Source organism: Myxocyprinus asiaticus, chromosome 41 (assembly GCF_019703515.2).
Source record: "Myxocyprinus asiaticus isolate MX2 ecotype Aquarium Trade chromosome 41, UBuf_Myxa_2, whole genome shotgun sequence".
NCBI classification, from domain to species: Eukaryota; Metazoa; Chordata; class Actinopteri; order Cypriniformes; family Catostomidae; genus Myxocyprinus; species Myxocyprinus asiaticus.
The window spans coordinates 4,341,099-4,365,134 of NC_059384.1; the positions used below are offsets into that span (position 1 = coordinate 4,341,099).

At 37.1% G+C, this 24,036-nt stretch overlaps 2 protein-coding genes across 3 annotated transcripts in view; one reads left to right on the top strand and one right to left on the bottom strand.

Moving 5' to 3' along the window:
- The window catches only part of ift140 (intraflagellar transport 140 homolog (Chlamydomonas)), a 61,385-nt gene that overhangs the window by 15,010 nt on the left and 22,339 nt on the right, over positions 1-24,036 (bottom strand). The window lies entirely within an intron of this gene.
- Positions 1,089-23,660, top strand: tmem204 (transmembrane protein 204). Its single transcript, XM_051682066.1, has 3 exons — positions 1,089-2,031; positions 4,364-4,519; positions 20,216-23,660. The coding sequence occupies exons 1-3, from the start codon at positions 1,785-1,787 to the stop codon at positions 20,458-20,460; spliced, it is 648 nt and encodes a 215-aa protein (XP_051538026.1). The 5' UTR covers positions 1,089-1,784; the 3' UTR covers positions 20,461-23,660.

Here is a 24,036-nt window from a genome sequence, read left to right on the forward strand (position 1 = left end):
AATTGGGCATTCCAAATTGGGAGAAAAGGGGATAAAAAAAATAAAATAAACAAAAATGCTTTGACATGAGTGTAAAAAGTTTTTAAGCCGGCAGGAGGATGTCCATCACCAATAACTTTCTCTGGTTCAGTTCGCAGTGCATCGCCAGCATCATTTGAAAGTTCTCAAGTAAATCATGATGGTAACAGTGATATACAGCAGGCCACTTGCAACTGGAAGAATCTTCAGAGAAATTAGTAGAATGAAATGAGTTACTTGCGGTTCAGTAAGTTTTTGATTCACTAAAAGAACAAGCTGATAAATGTCAATCGTATGGTAGGAAGCACTTTATGTTTTTTGGTGTAGATTCAAAAGAATCAACTCATAAGAGTAATTTCTTTGGGAATCGGACTACACTGGTCCTTTTGTATGTTTCATGCTGTAGATTTAAAACAACCAGCTCATAAGAGGCATTTGTTTGGGAATCGGACTACACTGGTCAAGCTGTATATTTCATGCTGTAGAATTAAAAGAACCGGCTCATAAGAGTCATTTATGCAGAAATCGGACTACACTGGTCATACTGAGCATTTAAGCACTGTGTAGCAAACACATCTGTGGAAAAAATGCATGTTCAACAACCATTAATGGAACCGAAAGTCATGAAAATCATTTGCATTTTTTTTTGGAACCGGTTCTAAATAAGAAGAGTGACAAACGCATTTTCAGTAGTTTATCAGTTAATACGAGGTCATAAAAACTGCAGGCATAATAATTATAAAGGACAAATGCTATTTAAAATAGTTTTAGATGTACAGTACATTCACACAGCAGGACATGTCAACTTCCCAAAATATTTAATCTCAACAAGCTACATATTTTAAGGTATCATTCATGTATCGGATGTTTAAACCTTGGGATTATGGGTTTGTTCAAATCCCTAACACTAATGATGCATCTTTGAAAAACACCACTAATTCAATACATTTCATCCCCTGCCTCAGTTCTATCCAGCACCTTGAGTCAAACAGAGAAAGAGAGAGAGGACGGGTGTTGTATTCTGTTCTGTCCGCTTTCCTTCCAGGAAACACATCCTGTAGCTGCAGTAATGTGTTTGTCACAGAGAGAGAAACAGAAAGAGAGAGAGAGAATTGATTTACAAGTACTCCCCACTGTCTCCTCACAGTTCTTCTGGGCTTTTCAGGGACAAAACACACACATTTCCACACTCAAACATGAGAAACTAGTTAAGACAAGTAATGTGAGATAACGGCAATTCAAAACGAGTCTTTGATAGAGAGAGGGAAAGTGTGGGGGGAAAAAAGATACACACAGAGACCGCATCACGCAGATCTTTCAGCATTCCGCAGCATTCCCAGCAGGGAGACGAGGAGAAAAAAGGGTCCAGAAGACATCTGGACAAGAAAGGGGGAGGATCGGACGGGTGGCAAGAGTTCGGAGAAGAAAGGAGGACCAGAATAGGACAACATTTGTGATAAAGTTAGAAGAGGAACTATTTCAAGAACATTTTGTGCATGTATGTGATGGCCTTGGAGGTCAATCGACCAGCCTTACGAGCATCTGCAGCCCCTGACTCCGAGGAAGAGGGCTAAAGACTCCAATCGGCCCCAAAACATCCTCAAAACACAAGAATGAGTGGCGATGTCCTCTAGCTAAACTTTCACTGTGCGACTGTGTGCGTTTACCCACGGGAGTGGACTATTGTTGGAGTTTTCAGACGCTCCGGCAGGCAAGGGGGGACTGCGAGTGGACCAGCCCGGGAGCAGGGGGTACGGGGGGGGCGTATGGCCGTGCGCAGGCTGGTGGCGGTGGCGGCGGCGGTGGCCCTGCTTTCTCTGGTGCTCAATAACGTGGCCACGTTTAGTTCCAACTGGGTGCTACAAGAGCTGGAGGACGGGCGGCGGCGAAGCGTTGGGCTTTGGAGAGTGTGTCCGCACGAGGATACGCACACTCACACACCCGCACCCTGTCAGAGGCTCAGCTGGGGATCGGATTTCGCAGGGTACCAGGAATCACGCAGCACTGTCAAACGTGAGTCCTCATGAAGTGCACGCAACTGTGAACACTTTGAACACTAACATGCTTTTATTTTTTTGTGGATTAACTAAATGGAATAGAAGTTAATACAACCTCTGCAGCAAACAAAGTAATGTTTGACAGATTTCTGCACATTTTAATGTTCATGAAATTAGAGCATGAATTTAACAGAAAAATGTAACACTTTACAACAACATTCATTCATTAACAAGCAGAAAATAAGTGTATGGACAGAAATGTCATTAAAATAATTGATGTTCATGATTCAAACCTGTATGATTTTCTTGAATGAATTTTTTGGAACACAAAAGGAGATGTTAGGCAGAATGTTAGTCTCAGTCACCATTCACTTTCATTGCATGGAAAATAAGATGCAGTAAAAGTGAATAGTGACTGAGGCTAACATTCTGCCTAACATCTCCTTTTGTGTTCCACCGAAGAAAGAAAGTGAGGGTGAGTTCATGATGGCAGACTTTATTTTTGGGTGAACTATACCTTTAATAATGCTAGTAAAACATTTGGAGGGACATGTAAATTGAACATGTAAATTGAACATGTAATTAGTAACTGTGCATCAAAGGAATATTTATACAGAAATCAATAAAAGTTAAGCTCAATCGACAGCATTTGTGGCATAATGTTGATTCCCACAAAAAAATCATTTTGATTCGTCCCTCCTTTTCTTTAAAAAAGGCAAAAATTTGGGTTACAGTGAGGCACTTACAATGGAAGTCAATGGGGCCAATCAGTAAACGTTAAAATACATACTGTTTTAAAAGTATAGCCACAAGACATAGCCAATATGTGTTAATATGATTTTAGTGTGATAAAATCACTTACTAACCTTTTCTGTGTAAAGTTATAGACGATTTTACAACTTTGTTGCAATGACGACATAATGCCGTAAACTCTTAAATCACTGTAAAAACGACAATTTAAACTTTACAGCTCAAATAATACACTATTTTTAACAGAAGCACTAATGTAAGTGCTTTAAAAAATGTATTAGCTTAACATTTTGCCTTTAAACCCTCTAAAAATTGGCCCCATTCACTTCCATTGTAAGTGTCTCACTGGAACCTTGAAAAAGTGGGATGAGTGGAAATACATTTTAAACAATAAACATTATGAAACAAATGCTGTAGATGAATCTTAACTTGTATTGAAACTTTATAGCTCTCTTAAAAGGGATAGTTCCCTTTAAAAATGATAATTTTGTCAGAGGGCCTGGTTAGCTCAGCGAGTAAAGATGCTGACTACCACACCTGGAGTCGCGAGTTCGAATCCAGGGCGTGCTGAGTGACTCCAGCCAGGTCTCCTAAGCAACCAAATTGGCCCGGTTGCTACTGTGGGTAGAGTCTCGTTGAGTTAACCTCCTCATGGTTGCTATAATGTGGTTCTCGCTCTCGGTGGGGCACGTGGTGAGTTGTGCGTGGATGCCGCGGAAAATAGCGTGAAGCCTCCACACGCGCTAGGTCTCCGCGGTAATGCGCTCAACAACGTGATAAGATGCACGGATTGATGGTCTCAGACACGGAGGCAACTGAGATTCGTCCTCCGCCAATACGAATTGATACGAGTCACTACGCCACCATGAGGACTTAGAGCGCATTGGGATTTGGGCATTCCAAATTGAAAAAAAAAAAAAAAAAAAAAAAAACTAAAAAAAAGAAATTTTGTCATAATTTACTCACCCTCAGGTTGTTCCAAACTCATACGACTTTCTTCCGTGGAAAAAAAAAAAAAGAGACTTTAATCAGAATGGTAGTTTTAGTCACCATTCACTTTCATTACATGAGTAAATTATTACAGAATTTTCATTTTCGGTGAACTATCACTAAATATTTGATAATAGATTTAGAATGATGATCCTGATCTCTTGAATTCTATAGTTATAAGTTAATGTGCTACATTTAAGTTGGCATCAATTAAGACGTCTGGCGAGCATTTAGCCATGGCAACTATCTTTAAAGACAAACAAGCTAACATTTGTTGGCTTGTAACATGCAGCCTGGCACGTCTGTCTTTCTATCCTGATTTAGAAACAGGAAACGGATGGACACGCTGAAGGATTGCAAGTTTCAGGATGTGACACCCACATGGCAAAGCTGTGTCTCTGAATGCACATCTGTGCCTGGATCTTCCATACAATGATTCAGATCCTTTACCTTTACAAACACACACACACACACACACACACACACACACACACACACACACTGGCCCTGTGACCTACACATAATTCTGCAGAAAAGAACAATATTGCTAACCAATATCAAATTTGTTAGATCAAACAATAACTAATATTTCTGTTTTCTGATTTCAGTTCAGTTTGATATGATGCGTGCATGTAACCTGATGGCTACGGTGGCTTTGACGGTGGGTCAACTGATCTTCCTGTTTGGGTTACTGGAGATAAGTCACATTAGCCAGGACTCTCAGTGGTGGGAAGAGGCCATCGCAGCCCTGTTCCAGTTGGCCAGTGAGTGCATACTATGAAGTGGCGTACATCAAATCCATAACAGCTCAATCTGTGTCAAAGTTCAGAATAAAGCCAATACAAAACACTTTGAGGAGTTCCACATTGCAAATAAATCTTATTCTTAATCAATTACTTCGTACTGTGCTATGCTTGTTCACTATCTAGCTTCCACTAAAAATATCTAAACATCCTTAGAATAAGATACAGTAAATTTACCCGAGAAGCAAGACTGCATGAGATATTAAGAGTGAATTTAATGAAGTGTATTCTTAAAACAAGTTAAACAAGTCTGCTAATGGAACAAAACAAAATGCGTCTTAATGTCGTAAGCATAATTTACTTCTCAGGTAAATGGATGAATCTCATAAACCTGTAAAAACATGCCCAGGTCATATTTCTCCTTAAATAACAAAAAAACAAACAAACATAAAGTATATGATAATACACTATATTTTATTGTAAGAAAATGAGGCCTATTTTTAGGAAAATTAATCTTTTATGCATTACTATACTTACTGTACAAAATTACTGTATTGCATCATCTTTTAGAATAAAAATAATTACAAATATTTTATTAAAAGAATATTCCGGGTTCAAGTTAAGCTCAATCATTAGCATTTGTGGCATAATGTTGATTACAAAAATAATGCACTAATGCACTTACAATGGAAGTCAATGGAGCCAGTCCTTAATCATTAAATAAACTGTTTCAAAAGTATAGACACAAGACACAAACACTGGACATGCTTACATGTCTTTATTTGTATAAAGTTATATCCAATATTGATTTCACAATTTTATCACACTAAAATCATGTTAACACATATAAAGTTTATGTCTTGTGGCTATACGTTTGAAACAGTGAGTATTTTCATGTTTATGGACTGGCCCCATTGACTTCCACTGTAAATGCCTTATTGTAATCGCAATTTGTGCTTTTATCAAGTCTAATAATTTTGTAATCTGTTGTAATCAATATTATGCTACAAATGCTGTCAATTGAGCTTAACTTGTATTGAACCCGGACTATTCCTCTAAAACACCTGCTTAACCAAACACATAGGACACATACTACACTCTAGCAAACTCCCACCCTCAAAAGCCACATCAGTTCTTCAATATGTAACTCAGCTCAGCTGCTTTTGTGCACAGAGATATACTCCCTATTGTCATTTGTTTGTTGTTCTGCATTTTGGGAAAGGAAAGATGGAGCTTTGAGGATCCATAACAAAATAAACATCAACAAAGCACAGCAGCCTGAACTGAACAATTCAACAGGAAACAACAGAGCACTGGCCAGAGTCCCACTGAGAAATTAAATCCAATCCCATCTGGGATGTACGCTGGCATGTCTCTTCAAAAACTTGTTGTTGAACGACCATAAAAGTGTGCTAGCGGTGATACCATCTTGTATTGTGCATGCACTATGGTTATTACATGTGAATTTGCAGTTTGTGCATACTTTATGACACAGATGTGTTAACTTGTCCTGCATCGTTTGTGCTACAGACAAGAATGATACCACAAATAATGTGGCTTGTTAAGGAGAGGTCAGACTTACAATTTTCACCCGGTGGATAATAAGATGGGTTAAAAATCCCAAAGAATTCCATTGAAGGAGGGACCCAAATAGGGCTGTCAACAAGGCTAAGAAACAAAATTAGAATGTTTTAGTTAAATACTACAAAAATGTGAATTTTTAAGACATTATTTCAGTTAGGTGAAAAAAGTTAGAAGACATCAGTAGCTGGATTTCTATACATGTATTTGAATGCGCATTTTGGGATATCACATAAAAACTACTGGATGGAAACACCAAGATGTGAATAAAATCTCCAAAATTTGTGTAAAAAAAGTATAGGTGGATACATTTTTTATTCTATAAGAAGAAATGCACATAAACTATGATGGAAACACACTTACAGAATAAACTACTATTGAATTTATTAGAAATATAAAAATGCGCTTTAAAAAAGTAATAACTAAGAGAATGTTGCTCTGCTCATCCTGAAATAACGGTGTCTGGAAAATCCAAAGCCTGTAAAGAGTTTGCGTTGCATATAAGTCAAATACAAACTTGAACTGTGCCAAAGAGCAGGTTTATTGACACTTTTAAAAGATATCTTATAGATCCGCACAGCAAAGAAAGGATGAACGCACACACACACAAAACAAGTTCTTTACAGTGTTTTGTCTGTTGTGTCTAAACTGTGAGTACTTTATAAATAAAAGAGTCACAGTGGCTACAATTTCTCCAGAAGTGACGATTTTGTTGTTTTGAACACATGGGATGGAAACGTGGCTTTACTCGCACAATGTTTTTGTGATATTATGGTTTTTCGCATAAATTAAATTCACAACTTGGATGGAAACATAGCTAGTGATCACAAGATTTTTAAATCAACGTTGTCTCATAAGTCCACAAGAGGGTGCAAAGAAAGAAAAAAATAAACAAAGAACATATCTGGCTGTTAACAAAAGTACATCCATTTTAAAGGAATATTCTGGGTTCAATACAAGTTAAGCTCAATCAAAAGCATTTGTGGAATAATACTGATTACCATAAAAATTAATTCAGACTTGTCCCTCCTTTTCTTTAAAAAAAAGCAAAACTCTGGGTAACAGTGAGACACTTACAATGGAAGGGAATGCGGCCAATCCGTAAACATTAAAATACTCAGTTTCAAAGAGAGTCCCATGACGCCATGCAAGGAGCGGACGTGTGATCGGCGAGCTCTGTGCACTTTGCTGGTTTTAATAGATTCGACACACCCTGATTCTTAACTGTTCGAAGAAGACAATATATCAAAGAATTAAAAATCCTCGGGCTCTGGAGATATTAAAAGACACTTACGTGCTCAAGCTGATTCCCCTCAGAGGCAGGCCGAAAGCCCCGGACTAAATTCGGACGGTGAACTGAAAGAAATCTGGCGTGAATTGATGAATGTGTCGGCAATGCTGACGAAGGACGTTGCAGACTTGGAGGAGCTTGCTGTAATACGTCGATCGATCACTTCCATGGAGACGAAATTCTCTGAGTTGGTTACAAGATTTGCGGACGTCGAGAGACGGATTGATTATCTGAAGTCATCGGAGAGAGAATTAGCTGCTAACACGCAAGCGACCAAGGTAGATTTGGAGCGCGTTTTGGAAAAATTGGAAGACCTTGAGAATTGTAGCCGGCGAAACAACGTCCGAATTGTTGGAATTCCTGAGCATGAAGGAGGCAGAGATATGGTGAAATTCCTAGACGGGCTCTTCCCGAGTCTGCTCGACATAACAGGCCATAAGCTGGAAACCACCCAGCTCGGAGATCCACGGAGGTAGATAGGTCCCGATCAATTCTGACCAAATTTCTGAGATCATCCAATAAAGATCTCGTGTTACGCAAGGCGAGGAGTAAAGGAAAGCTCTCTTGGAAGAACCACAGCATTTTCTTGTTCCCAGTCTTTGCGAATTTGACGAGAGAAACATGATCGATTCAGGGAATGCAAGAATCTCTTACATCATCGGAAGATCGCTTTTGCACTGATGTTTCCGGCCAAACTGAGAATAGATACTAAGGATGGCCGTAAAATATTTACATGCCCACAGCAAGCAATGTCCTTCATAAAGTCATTGGAGTGAGTAAGCCATTTGGTGATTTTCATGCTGCAGCCTAGTGGACCGACTCACTGAACATACACTCAACTGTTCGAGGAAACTGAGTGCCTTTTCGTTTCCTTTTGTGCTGGTTCCGCCTAGCGGCTGGAGTTTGTTTTGTGCAGTATCATTTCTTTGGGACAGCTTGTGGATGAATCTGCTAATTTTGGGTGCTTATGCCTCCTGTTGGCTGGAGTTGGTTTTGTGCAACATTTCTTGCAGGACATTGGAGTGAGTTTGACCGCCCAAAGAACTGAACGGCCCGTTTTTGTTTCTTTGTTTTTTTGTGCTGGTTCCGCTAGCGGCTGGAGCTTTTTTGTGGAGGCACACACCTTCAAGACAATTAAGTGGATGAATCTACACTTTTTTTGTGTTTATTCTGCTTATGGGCTGGAGTTTGTTTTATAGATTATCTTCTGTTATGTAATTCTGTCTTACAAATTTTTGTATAGAAGCACAGGACTTGAGCAATCCGATGGCAAAGTTGTCGTGGGGGCTCTCGTAGGCGTACATGGACTGTTTGAGTTTAGAGGGATGGATCCCGGTTGGCACTGTCTTGCGTGAGGTTAATGCGCACCTTTTTCTTTTTTCTGTTTTTTCTGTTCTGGGGAAAGTTCGGGTTTTGATTGTTGCACCAATGTGGAATGTGGTCTTTATAATTTTATTTTTGACACACAATCTAATATTTCTAATATGTCAAAATGTCAAATGTTAATAATGAGTGGATTGTCTCTCTCCACGTGGAATGTGAATGGGTTGGGGCACCCCATAAAAAGAAGAAAGGTTATTTCTTTTCTTAAACATAAGAAATATGATATAGTGTTTCTTCAAGAAACACATTTTTCCCCACAGGAAGCTGAAAAATTTGGGAAGATATGGGGTGGGCATGTTTTCTTTAGTGCTGGCTCAAGTAAGAGCAGGGGAGTCATTACACTGATAAGTAAACATCTACAATTCAAATATCTCAAACAGATTAAAGATAAATTAGGAAGAGTCATTCTATCAGGAAGACTCACAGATTTGAGTAAAGTTTTAAATTACATTTATTTGATGAATATAAAACAGGAATGTAATGTCACTCTTTGGCGTAAGCCCTGTCTGGTGGTCCAAAGAAGTTGTACTCGGAACCATCAGATCCTGCCGGAGATAGGAGGCAGGGGCGAGGAGCCTACTCCCGTGCAGGACGGGACTCAACTGGTGGCGGTGGGGTGGTGGAGGTTGCCGTGAGAGCACACTGAAACAGCACTGTGATAGACTGTGAGCAGACTTATAAAGCAATGGCTTACATGTGATCGGCTAGGAGTTACCTAGCTAATGGTGCGATGATGTACAGCTGCTAGTCTTCCCGCTATAACTACGCTACACTTACATTTATTATTTTAGCAGAAATTCAGGGGCAAATGTTGATTCTGGCTAATATTTACGCACCTAACGCTGATGATCAGGGCTTTTTTATAGATCTTAAAGGGATGTTGCAAGCCACGGGCACCCCTCATGATATAATATTGGGAGGAGACTTTAATCTTTTGATGGACTCAGTCCTTGATCATAGTGAAGTAAAAGTGTGTAAGCCCCCTAGAGCAACATTGACGCTTCATAGGATGTGTAATAATCTTGGTCTTACAGATATTTGGAGACTTTTGAAACCATCTGGTAGGGACTATAAATTTTTTTCATCAGTCCATAAGATTTATTCTAGAATAGATTTTTTTTTTCTAATTCAGTCATTTCATCTGTTGTTGACTGCTCAATTGTAAACATTTTAGTCTCAGATCATGACCTGGTATGTTTAGAAGTGTTGCTACATATGGAGAAAAATCAATCATATAGTTGGTGCTTTAATGTATCTCTTTAGTTTTAATTCCAACAAATGTTAAAGGCTGAAATCAGTGTTTATATGGAGACCAACTGGTCCTCAGTATCCTCTGTGGGCATGGCTTGGGAGGTACTTAAAGCAGTTCTTAGGGGTCGGATCATATAGTATGCCTCATTCATCAAAAAATCCAAAGCACGAGAACTTGTGGAGTTGGAAGGAAATATTAAAAGTGCCGAGGCACAGCTGAAGCGCCGAACGTCGTCTGATGGCCTCAGAGAATTGACCCGATTGAAATACAGATATAATACTATTTTGGGGAGTTTTGGCTATTCAGGGCAAGACAGTCATACTTTGAGACGGGGGACAAAGCAGGGAAGCTTTTGGCTAGATATATAAAGCAGAGATCTTTTTCTACAATTCCCTCAGTGAAATCTGCTGGTCGTGAAATATTTACCTCAGCCATTGATATTAATAATGCTTATAAAGAATTCTATCTTGATCTTTACAGTTCCATGTCTTTGTGTACTGATGAAGATATTAGAAATTTTGTGGAACCATTAGAACTCCCTAAACTGACGACTGAGCAAAACAATTCTCTTGATTCTGAGATAAACCTGGAGAAGCTGGGCGAGGTAATTAAGGCCTTGCCTACAGGCAAGGCTCCGGGGTCAGATGGCTTTGCCGCTGAACTGTTTAGATCTTATGCTACAGAACTGGTTCCACTTTTGTTAGAAGTTTATACAGAATCATTAAAGAATGGAAAGCTGCCGCCAACCATGACACAAGCCCGGATCAGTCTGATTCTTAAAATGGACAAAGATCCAATTGAGTGTAAGAGTTACCGTCCAATTTCCCTGATCCAGCTAGACGTAAAAAATATTGTCAAAAATACTTTTATTAGATGAATTAAGTTACTTTATAGACACCCTGTAGCGGCGGTACAAACAAATGGATTAATTTCAGATTATTTTACTCTGGATAGGGGCACCCGGCAGGGTTGCCCTCTTTCCCCATTATTGTTCTGTCTTGCCCTAAAACCATTAGCAGCCGTGATAAGAAGGGAAGATGATTTTCCAGGGGTGATGGTGGGAGGTGTGGCGCATAAGCTTTTGCTTTACACAGATGATATTTTATTATTTGTCTCTGACCCCAGTAGATCTATGCCTTGCCTCCACAGAATTATTAATTCCTTTTCTAAATTCTCGGGATACAGAGTCAATTGGTGTAAATCCAATGCTTTGGCTCTGACAGCGTACTGCCCAGTAACGGCTTTCCAGCCGGGCGCCTTCCAGTGGCCCAAACACGGCATTAAGTATTTGGGCATTTTATTCCCATCAAATTTGTCTGATTTAGTTAGAGTTAATTTTGACCCCTTAATAAAAAGGTTTGAGCGATGTGGGCAGGTGGACTTCATTACATTTATCGATGATTGGGAAGGTTAATGTTATTAAAATTAATTGTATTCCAAAGTTCAACTACCTGCTACAGTCTCTCCCTACAGATGTCCCCCTCTCTTATTTCAAGCAATTTGATAGCATAGCGAAGTCCTTCATTTGGAATGGTAAGTGTCCTTGATTACATTTTAATAAGTTACATAGACCGATTGACAAAGGTGGGCTAGGCCTACCCAAGATTTTGTTTTATTATTATGCATTCAGTCTCAGACTAAGTTAAGTTACATCCCGTTATCTCGCATTTGCACTCGGTATGGACAAAAGTGTCAATTTATTTTAATGTTGCCTCGAGCATATGGCTGAACCCTAAATTATGTATTAATAAGTCCCCTTTTTTCTTTCTAGTGTTGGGATCCTTTGAAAATTTGGTTCAACATTTTGGGATTCCCAGATCTCAGTTTTATAGGTATTTACAGCTGCGCCACCTGCTCTGTATTGTTTTGGGGGTGTGTTAAGATTCAAGAATTTTGGCTGAAGGTTCAGAGTCGTATGTGTGACGTTTTGGGCACTCAAATTTTACTTTGCATTTTGGGTGATGGGGCGGTCATATATTTAGGGGATAAGCATATAAAAAATTGGGTTCTGACCAGTATCATGATTGGCAGACAAATAATTTTAAGGGGATGGAAATCGGATGGAGCGCCATCATTTCCGGAGTGGTGTGCGGAGATGGGGAGGGTTGCAGCTTTCAAGGAGGTGCCAAGTAGAAGGCTGGGGTTTGGGGACTTGTTTGTTAAGAAATCGGGTAATTATTTAGTGTTTTTGGGGGACTCTCGGGGAGGGGATGGGGAGAGAGAAGTTTAGTTATATTAAGTATAGCCACAAGACGTAACAACTTCATTGTTAAACTAATGTAAGTGCTTTTATTGAATTATAAGCTTCACATTTCTGCCTTTAAACACTCCAAAAATTGGCCCCATTCACTTCCATTGTAAGTGCCTCACTTTAAAGAAAAGGAGGAATGAGTTAAAAATATTTTTTGTGGTAATCAACATTATGCTACAAGTGCTGTCAACTGAGCTTAACTTGTATTGAACTCAGAATCTTCCTTTAATTACAGTTGCATGTACGGTAGTAATATTCCCAGATAGTAGTGGTAGTCGGTGTAACTCGGTTTTGAAGCAGCATTTGCGGCTCAGACACTACATCACCAGTAACGGCATGTATCTGATCCCAGAGCTGCAATGGGGCCGTTCAAACAGGATGCCAGACAGATCGCAACAGAAAGCAGGGATCTTGAGGTGCGCTTTGCGAAACTGAAATCCTTTCCTGACACTGTGTTTTAAATGCATTGCTTATGCTGCGAGATGCTGATAAGAGAGCAAGATGCAATGGCCAAAAATCCATTATCCATCGAATGCACAGTTTAAGCATTCGAATGTGCATTTTTATCTTAAATTCAACGAATATAAATTTTTTTATTTGACAGCCTTAGGTCTGAGCCATATCTAGATAGCAGAATATCAGAGACGTGGGGGTCTAGCGTCATGGCGAGTTTTGCACGGGCGAGCACCACTTAGTTAATAAAAATTTTCAGTGATTGCTTTAATCACTGCTTCAACACCAAAGGCCCTTTTTATAGTCATTCTATACATTTCCTCTTATAGAATGCAGGTACTGACCTCTGGATAGTCTAATTCTAGAAAAAGCTCTAATTCATTTTTATCAAAGATGTCTGTCGGCTATTGTGACGTTTTGCTATGATGGTGATCTACTGGTGTGTTAGTATATCAGTACAGCTAATAGTGCGAGTACACTGTTTGTGAATGTGTGTGTTTTCATCATGACAATAGTTATATTTAGCTAAACGGGGTCTAGAGCACCAGCGGCAGGCGCGCAGCTCCACAGAGCGACAGTCAGGCGCCAGGATATCCCTCCTCAGGACGAGGAAGTGTCTGTAACTACCTGTTATGCAAACCCAGAGCAGCAGAGGAAAGACAGGGAGGGGGCATGTGACAGTGAGATGTGGGGTGGCCGAGTGTCAGAGTTATTAGACATAGACTTTAACAGGAATTGATATTTTAAGAACTGAAACACCAATAGAAGACAGAGACGCCAAGGAAGAGCATGTTTCATCAAGACAGGTCTATAAGCCCCCAGAATCTATGTGAGTGTGTTATGGGTGGAGGAGACAAGTGTCCTGATTAACTGTCCCCGCGATACTGCGTCTGTTTATACAATCTCAAGAGAAAGACTATGTGGGACAAAATGAAAACAATTATGTTCTTATACCGCAATATAAACTATAAACATGCACAAACTGCTTCCCTGAAGTAAATGGGAAAGTCCAATCAGACGCAGCCAAACTATCAACTCTTTATAAACATCCAGATGTATATCAAACTCTGTCCTTATTGCAACAGTCTGCACACTAGAGTTCCAGTCTATTGACTGTAAGCAATTACTGCTGATCACATGCCCAGGCCCACAGGAATTTGTTTCCACAGCGTTCACACAATGAACTTATTACAGGCACAATGCCCCCCTGGAGTAACCTGGAGTTAAGTACCTAGGTCAAGGTCACCATGGTGATGTTTTGTTGCCCGCTTCTTGTGGGGCTCGAACCAAAAACCTTCTATTTATTGGCCATAAGCTATACCAAACTTTTTGATGCCAAGGACGCCGAAATATAGGATTATCCCCTTTCATGGGAACCCCTTCCTAAAACATAAAGGCAGCAACACCAGCAGCCAAAAGTTTGGAATAATGTACAAATTTTGCTGTTTCAGAAGGAAATTGGTATTTTAATTCACCAAAGTGGCATTCAATTGATCACACAGTATAGTCAGGACATTACTGATGTAAAAAACATCACCATCACTATTTGAAAAAAGTCATTTTTGATCAAATCTATAGAGACCCCATTTCCAGCAGCCATCACTCCAACACCTTATCCTTGAGTAATCATGCTATATTGCTAATTTGGTACTAGAAAATCACTTGCCATTATATCAAACACAGCTGAAAGCTATTTGGTTTATTAAATGAAGCTTAACATTGTCTTTGTGTTTGTTTTTGAGTTGCCACAGTATACAATAGACTGGCATGTCTTAAGGTCAATATTGGGTCAAAAATGGCAAAAAAGAAACAGCTTTCTCTAGAAACTCGTCAGTCAATCATTGTTTTGAGGAATGAAGGCTATACAATGCTTGAAATTGCCAAAAAACTGAAGATTTCATACAAAAGTGTACACTACAGTCTTCAAAGACAAAGGACAACTGACTCTAACAAGGACAGAAAAAGATGTGGAAGGCCAGATGTACAACTAAACAAGAGGATAAATACATCAGAGTCTCTAGTTTGAGAAATAGACGCCTCACATGTCCTCAGCTGACAGCTTCATTGAATTCTACCCGCTCAACACCAGTTTCATGTACAACAGTAAAGAGAAGACTCAGGGGTGCAGGTCTTATGGGAAGAATTGCAAAGAAAAAGCCACTTTTGAAACAGAAAAACAAAAAGAAAAGGTTAGAGTGGGCAAAGAAACACAGACATTGGACAACAGATAATTGGAAAAGAGTGTTATGGATCTTAACCCCATTGAGCTTTTGTGGGATCAGCTAGACTGTAAGGTGTGTGAGAAGTGCCCGACAAGACAGCCACATCTATGGCAAGTGCTACAGGAAGTGTTGGGGTGAAATGTCACCTGAGTATCTGGACAAACTGACAGCTAGAATAACAAGGATCTGCAAAACTGTCATTGCTGCACATGGAGGATTTTTTGATGAGAACTCTTTGAAGTAGTTTAAGAACTTCTGAAAAAAAAAAAACTCAAACTGTAATAGTATTTTTTCACGTTATTAATGTCCTGACTATACATTGTGATCAGTTGAATGCCACTTTGGTGAATAAAAGTACCAATTTCTTTCCATAAGAGCAAAATCTGTTCATTATTCCAAACTTTTGGCCGCTAGTGTATATATTTTCATGTATAAAGACCATTATATACGGTGTAAGAAAAACCGTAAGCATGATATCAATGTACTAAAAGTAAAATAAATTATTAAAATATTATCAAAAAAAAAAACATTTACATTGTATTAAGTTGAAAAAACTGATCATACTGTGAATTCGGTGACAGGAGGTCGAAAGTTCTGCTGCTCAAATTGGTCTGTGTTTACCAAAATTCAAACCAGTACCCCCTGTGGCTGAAGCTGGAAATGCTGTTGACGAGTTTCAGGGTGATATGTCCACAAGGTGGCACCAAAAGTGAGCATTTTTAGTTGATGTAATACAGTGGACAGGAATGCATATTTTACTCAAACCCCAATCCTAAACCTCACAGTCAGTGGAGTAACATTTTTTATTTTACAGCGAAAATGGTAACCTGTTTAATGTGAACGTGATTATTTTCTGGTTTCCATGGGACCAGAACCTGCGTCTCGCTATCAGTAGCGCCACAGGGAAAGGTGAACATATTTGAATTGATGGGGGATGATGCTAGAGCTGGCCGATTGTACAGTGTGATTGTAGCTCAACTTCGTCTATCATGCATGTGTACACCGGTTTAAGATCATCACTGGCCTCAGCGTTCTGCGCATGTTGATTAACGGTCTCCTTTCTTTTCTTTAAATACCCATAATAAAGAGTCAGTTACATGACAGTTACGGGCGCTTCATATCAAATCATAATTAATTAATAATATTAATAATAAATAATTAATAGGCTATATTTGGGAGAATCAAACATCCACTACTCCTTCTTTTGCCATGATGACTCAGGTAGATCACTAATTATTTCTTTGTTCTGTGACATGTTTCAATAGTACTGCATCTACAACCAACATTTGGCAAGCGATCAAGCGAGTACTGATAAATAATTTCATATTGCTGCAGTGCTCAGCTTGTACCGCTAAAGGGCGCCACGTGCCCTGGACTCCAACAGCAGCGGTTTATGATTATACATACAAATTGTTTGATATACAATGAGTACTTTCTAGATAAACTTGATTATTTCTAGATATTGATTTCTAGATAACTTTTTAGATGGACTTGGTTTATATAAAAATTAATATCTACATAGGCTAGAAAGTATTTAGCAGTTTTCTTGTTTTATACTATTATTTCTCAACATCTGGGTTTATTAGATTTTAATTTATTTTACATTTACACTATGTTGGCAATTTCCTGTGTGATGCAGGTTTTTTTTTGCATGTGAGTGTGTGTGTGTGTGTTTGTGCATTATTCCTGCACACTTATAATGAAAATAACTTTGATTTCTCTAACCAGGTTGCCTTGCATTCTAATAAAGAAACTGTTATCTGAATCATGTTGGAGTTACTTTTCAGTTGACTACATTTAAAAGTTGAAGAATCAAATTGTGAATCACCACTAAGTTTGAATTTTTATTTATTTATTTTTTGCCATATCGCCCAGCCCTAGATGGTGCTTGTCAATAATATGGCAGAATGGGTTCAATTTCAGGGTACGTTAACATTCGAAAGCCGCATGTCAATTTCCTGTGTGATCATGTTGAAAAGTGTATCTTTTTTTCTACGGAGTAATGAAGGACGTAAAAACCTGGAGAGAAACATTTTTCAGTTCAAATCTGAGTGCTTTTCACATTAAATATTGTTCCAAAGCAGCTTTACAGAAAATATTGCTTTACAACCCAAAGGGCGAAAGTAGCGAGGAAAAACTCCCTAAAAAATACAACACAAGTACAAACTATTCTAAAAAAGTATGCGCTATAAAGAAAGAAATGATGAACATTGTTAAATATATTTGTGCAAAAGAAACACAAAAAAAACTATATGCCCATTTTTGTTTTTATTTCTCACTAGTAAAAACTAGAGCTGTCAATAGAATAAAATAATCATGATTAATCTCATGATTTCCGACCAGTCTTTAAAAAATCTGAATAAAACAATAATGTAAAATATGTTAACTTTGTTTTCTCTGTGTGGACCCCCTGTGACTTCACTTGGTGGAAGAATATTAATTGTTATTACTATTTTTTATTTCATTATTTATTGAACATTAGAGCCTTTTATCATATTGCTATTGCTGCTGATTTATAAAAGCTCCATACATGAATTTTCCTGACAACTATTATATTGTGTCAATTATTAAACATAATTTCGTCATTGTTATGTTTGATAATTAATATTACAGGAAAAATAGAGAACATGTGTTTCACTTGTTATGATTCCCTGATTCTGTCATCTGAGGTTTTATCCGTGATGGCTGACAGGAAATCAGTGTCATCTCAAGTCACTACAAATCAGTAAAACAAGTAAAACATGCTGTTACAGACTAAGATACAATAAATATTAGAGAGAATAAACAGTTCCTGAGAAACACGGAGAGAGAGACACAGGGAGAGAAATGTAAAAATTGACACAGAGACAAACAGCTGTTCCTAAAATAAAATTAATCTGACTGTTATTGTACACCATGTTCCAGTTCAGTTGTATGCGTTTGTGAGTAAGAATCATCAGATTAAACTGAATGAAAAGGAGGGAAGGGAGGAAGAATGGAAGGACAGAAGAGTGGAGGAAGGAAAAGAGATGACACCGGGCCAAAAACAGCTGCATTCAGAATAAAAAACAGAAAGAACAAATGACTCTCTGGCTAAATTAAACACTCGCACACACACAAACGTAATGTGATCTGAAATCTGTGACTTTTTCCATTTCGCTGCTCTCCTGCCCTGAATTCATCTCACATCCTCTGCATTCTGTATTTCTGGGAATCCACTGTTTTGTTTTCAGGCTGCAGTTATTAATAACACGTGTGATCGCAGTTCTTACAGGAAGTCAAAAATGTACAACTCACATCAGTCAAAACCAGCCAAAACCAACATAAAACCAATCCAAACCAGTCCAAAGGGCAGAGAATTAAACATTTGACTTAGCTGTGATGAATTAACAAAACAAAAATGATCTGTGTGACTGTGAGGAAGTGATGATGGTTATTAGCATAAAGTCTGGTGCGCTTTGAAGCTTATTCTGGCCATGAATCACCCGCTTAAACAGACCAAAGCCATCTGATCGACATGTAAAGTGACTGATCACAGTTTGATTGATTTATGTGATGTTTAGAAGCAGATAAATCCATAATCTGACATAGTCCTGAGACCAAAATGGGATGTACAGGTAAGCACAAGGTTATCTCATTAAGGCTAAGGTATGCTTTGTTTTTCCACATGTCACTACAGTAACTACAATAAATAAATGAAAAATACTACTAATATTTTTCTTAAAAATTCTTCTTCTAGTGAGTAAACATTAGAGCCTTTTATAATATTTATTATAAAATATTTATACACTTTTTTTTCCATTCTGGTCATTAATAAAAAAATAAACTGACCTCAATGTATCGGTTGTAATGCAAATGTGTTCTGGTTAATTTTGTTAGGATGTTTTTAGCTTCTGCTTCTCCATCAATGTGATCAAGTTCAAATAATCCAAACAGCAAGATGGTTTACTGCTCAATGACAATGAAGGTGGGAATTAGATTTTCAGGGGTCAGAAAATTAGAAATTCAGACCTGGGCCTGATTTATAGAGATTATACACTTTTAATCTGCTCCAAAATATACCAATCGGTTGAGAAAACTGTTGAAGTACTAATACTTGCGATAATATCAACATTTACAATATTTCCATTTTAAATTACTGTCTACTTGGCCCGTGAAAGACTTAAAATAATGCGTGAAAGTAAAGAATTTATGACATAAATATATTACTTTTGAATAATTTTAAACTAAACTAATATTATATTATATTATATTATATTTCAAGCTGACTGGGTTCCAAAAAAAAAAGTGACTATAAGTAGACAAAAAAAGATACAGAATATGAAAATTGCTTCATAATTAATATATTATTTTTATAATTTCATTCTTCCCTTGTGCGATATTTTCAAAGTTTTAAAGCCTTACAGAACATTTTTTTCTTAATTAAAAAAATTAAAAATATGAATAAATAAATTCTTAAAGGATTAGTTCACCCAAAAATGAAAATTCAGTCATTTTTTACTCACCCTCATGATGTTCTAAACCCATTTGACTTTCTTTTTCGGTACACAAAGGGGGACATTTTTTTAAATGTTCTTCTCGCTGATGTCATACAATGGAAGTGGATGGTGACTATCTCTTTAACCTTCAAAAGGATGCAAAAGTATCATTTAGAAATCTAAAAAATCATTCCATGCAACACATGCCTAGTTCTGAGGGCATATGTTCAATAACGTTTGCTGAGAAACAAATCTAAATCAAATTTATTACTTAGTGAAAATCTTCACCGACCGTTGATCTCCTGCGCGCGTTTATGAGAGTGCACGAGAGCAGCAGTTCACCTAGCCACAGCTCACGATATGGGGCGCTCAAGCGAGAATTTGCTTTGTTTTGCTCAAATCGAACAACCACAGAGATATTAACAACAGAACACAACACAGCTGCATGCAAACCAGAGAACAGAACTTAAAATAAACATGTCTAAAGAGTTTGAAGTCAAAATGCATGATTTGTCTAAACCGAAGTACTCGGAAACCAAACTGAGAGAGAACAAAACAGACAATTAAAGCGTTAAACACAATTCGTTTTATGACAATTAATCGTCAGAGAAATTTCATAATTGTGACAGCCCTACTGTATACCCATATCTCTCATTGCAGTGACAAGAATTGAAAGATGTATTCTTTACACTGGTAATGTGACCAAAAATTGGATTGGTCCAGCAAAAAGGGAATTTACAGCAACAAAGATTCACTCACACACAAAGCAAAGAACTATTGGTCAACCGTTGAGTTTCTGAAACTAAGTCCTGTTTGTCTTTCTGCAGGTTTTGTTCTAGTGATCGGTCTTGTGACGTTCTACAGGATCGGACCCTACACTCACTTGTCCTACTCATGCTACATCAACATCGCTGCATGCCTGTTTGCAACGCTAGCAGCTGCCATGCTAATCTGGAATATTCTGCATCGTCGTGACGACTGTTTGTCACCGTCTGTCATTGTCATCAGCCGATCTTTGACCACGCCCTTCAGACCACGCCTTGATAATGACTATGTGGAGTCACCATGCTGACACGCAAAGACATCTCATCCGTTTGAGACAAAATGACGTGATGGACATTTACATGAGAGGGATACAAACGCATGTGAACAGGATTTCTATATTTTTATACGAAACGGATCTCCTTGAACTTCACACTAAAGAGTGATCATGTGACTGCGAAAGTGACAGAAATTATTTTCGTACTAAATGGAATATTTACAAAACTTGGAAGTAGGACTGTGGATGTCATGGCAAAGATTCATGAGACATAAATCTAACAGCGGACAGAGATCAAGCTGGATCTTGACACATTTATGGTCTTAAGTGCACTTATGGAAAAGTAGAAGCACATTTGTATGCACATGTATCTAATATAGTTTTACGTAAAGCAGCAATTTTAGATTTCAAAAACGCTAGGCACTACATTGAATAATGGTCTCAAGGTCAATTAAATATAGTAATTTACAGGCCGACATGGAATCTGCACACTTTAATTTTTCGGTAACACTTTACAATAAGGTCGTATTCATTAACCCTGTAAAGACTGACATATGAAAATACCATCAGACAAACTATAAAAAGAATTTATATATGTGCACGTTTTTGATACATTAGGCTTTAAAGGTCATTATCCTCCTGAGGCCCAGCAATTAATTTTTGTGTAGGACATTTGTTATTTAAGTTTATCTTAGCCCATAAATGCTACAGTGTTATGACTACTTCCTCTCCTTGGTCTACAAATATGGATTGAAATGTATCACAGTTCAATTCAGCACATCAAATACAATATGAACAAAATAAAAAGATTTCAATAAACAATTTTTATCATTGCACCAAACACTATATTGAAATAAAAAATAAAAAAAACATTTTGCTGGGTCTCAGGAACTAGATGACATCATAACAGCTTGTAATGTCAAATAATGAGATTTTTATAATGTCAGAGCAGGCTGCATATATAAAAATACACACAAATATTAGTTCACAATTTAAAAATATCTTACAAAAAGTATATGTCAGAATTTTCAAAGCTCTGTGATTTTTTTTTGTTTTTGTGATGGGCATGAATGTAATGTAATGGTGATTGAGAGATTTACCTCAAACGCCTGTTGAATCATATTTGATACATGGATTTCAACAGGCTTTTTCAATAAAATAATATACAAAATTTTAACCAAGCACAAGTTGCTTATTTTCAGCAAATACTCATTTTAAAATATCAGTAACAATATAATCATTACTGTCACTTTCACTTTATTCAAATCAGCAAAAATGTCACATTTAAAACAAAATTGTGCATGCAATACAAAAGTGGACATTTTTGGAAAATTCTTACAAATATTTTTCCATCAAGAAATGCCCGGAAACATCCACAAAGTGACAGCAGATATCTAATACATTGCAGACAACAGGATGTTCGGCAAAATTGTGATTATGTTGATGATGCACAGGCTTTAGAAAATAGCGTATCAAATTTGATACAGGCAGTGTTATAGGGTTAACATCAGTTTATGCATTGACTATCATGTACTAACAATGATTATAACTTTTTACAGCATCTTGGTACGTTAATTTAAAAATATACTATTGTTTATTGTTATTTCATTTCATACTGCATTAACTAATAATAACAAATGCAACTTTTTCTGTAAAATATGTATTAGCTTATGTAGAAATTAATATTTACCAAGATTAATAAATGCTGTAAATCTATTATTCATTGTTAGTTCATGTTAACTTTTGTTTTTACTACTGTTAACAAATACAACCTTATTGTAAAGTGTTACCAATTTATTTATTTATTTTTATTTTATTTTTTGTGCTGATTGTGAGGAATATGTGGAATTCTGCTAAATGGATTTAAATGGGTAAATCTCATGAAAACATGTTCGGGTCTTTTTTAACCACAAAATAAAATGAAAAAATAAGAATTTACACTGTTTGATTTCTTTCCATTTTGACATTATTTTCCTGACAGTTAAGCCCATTTTCAAGTTATTACCATTATTTGCTTCTATGTTTTACTTTTGAGTTCTTTATCTCAGTGGTGATTATCATTAGATTGTCATCATTGTAGTACAGTCAGTTTTACTGTTTTGCAATCAATAAATACTGTAATTAAACAATTTTATTAAAAGCAGCCAACATTACAGATAGTACCACCATTACAAGTACAACCATTATGTATTTATACTTTATCATTTAAATAAGACATCATTATAATTGTTTATATATATATATATATATATATATATATATATATACATATATATATATATATATAAATGGGTTGGGGGTTGTGCTTAATTGTCATGAAAACAATGTCACAACACAAATAAATAAAAAAAACTAAAAAAAAAACTTTTGATTTTGGGGTGAAATATGACCCCAAGAAATACAGTACTTTGCAAAGTTCTTAGGCACATTAGATGTTGGGAACAAAAATCTGCTAACAACCTTGAAAAATTGTGCGCAAGTTTACCCAGGAGAATTGGTTCTATTTTAAAGGCTTAGAGTAGTCACACAAAATACTGATTTCGTTTTTTAGGTTTACCACACTTTTTATGAAATTAATTGATAAATAAAAATTATTCATGCCAACATTTTTCACTTCCTAAAACTTTGCACTTTACTGTATGTTCCTGACAGGTTTCATGAGATTAACCTACATATGCTTACTATGTAATTAATTAAATATATAATTGATTAATATGTGAAGAGACGAGATGAGTAGAAGGTGTTCCAGTTTTGTGTAAACATGGAGATTCCATGCAGGCCTTGTCATTTGGTACCAAAAATTATTTGAATGGCTTCTGGCTGCTCATTCATCTCCATTCATGTATGACAATTCATCTGATGTTATTATATTTCAACATTAGGCTGTAACTTGCAAGCTGCCAATGTGGAAACTCTGACTAATAATATCATCAAAGGAGATGATCTGAAATTGACCACAACTTCATCAAAGACAAACATATGAAATGTTGGAACGATGTTAGAAGTTCAGTATACAACAGACACAACATGTGCTAACCCGTGCCTGTGGTACCTTTATATATATATATATATATATATATATATATATATATATATATATATATATATATATATATATATATATATATTAGTTTATAATACAGAGCTATCCTGAGTATGTTATTAAAATCACATTTTACTGTGGGCAGGGCTGATGTAAGTGTAATATTAAATAAAAACGTAAACCTATTTAACTCATACAGTATATAGGATTTTTATCTGTGTATTAGTGACTGTTTAAGTGTGTGTGCATGTGAGATCGGTGAGTACAGCAGAGAGTCAAGGACAGTCTAAATGAGAGGAAATGATCGGCCACACACACACACACACACACACACACACACACACGCACACACACACACCATGCAACTCTAAAATGACCCCCAGAATCCAGCAACTGACACATGAAAGTGATAACGAGGTTAAATTTATGTTACTGCATGTGTACATACATTGCATGCACATGATTGTTTACTGTTTTGATACATTCTCAACAATTATTACCTTTATAAAAATTAAATTTGATTGTCATTATTTACTCACTCTGTCACTGTCTTTCTAAACCTGTAT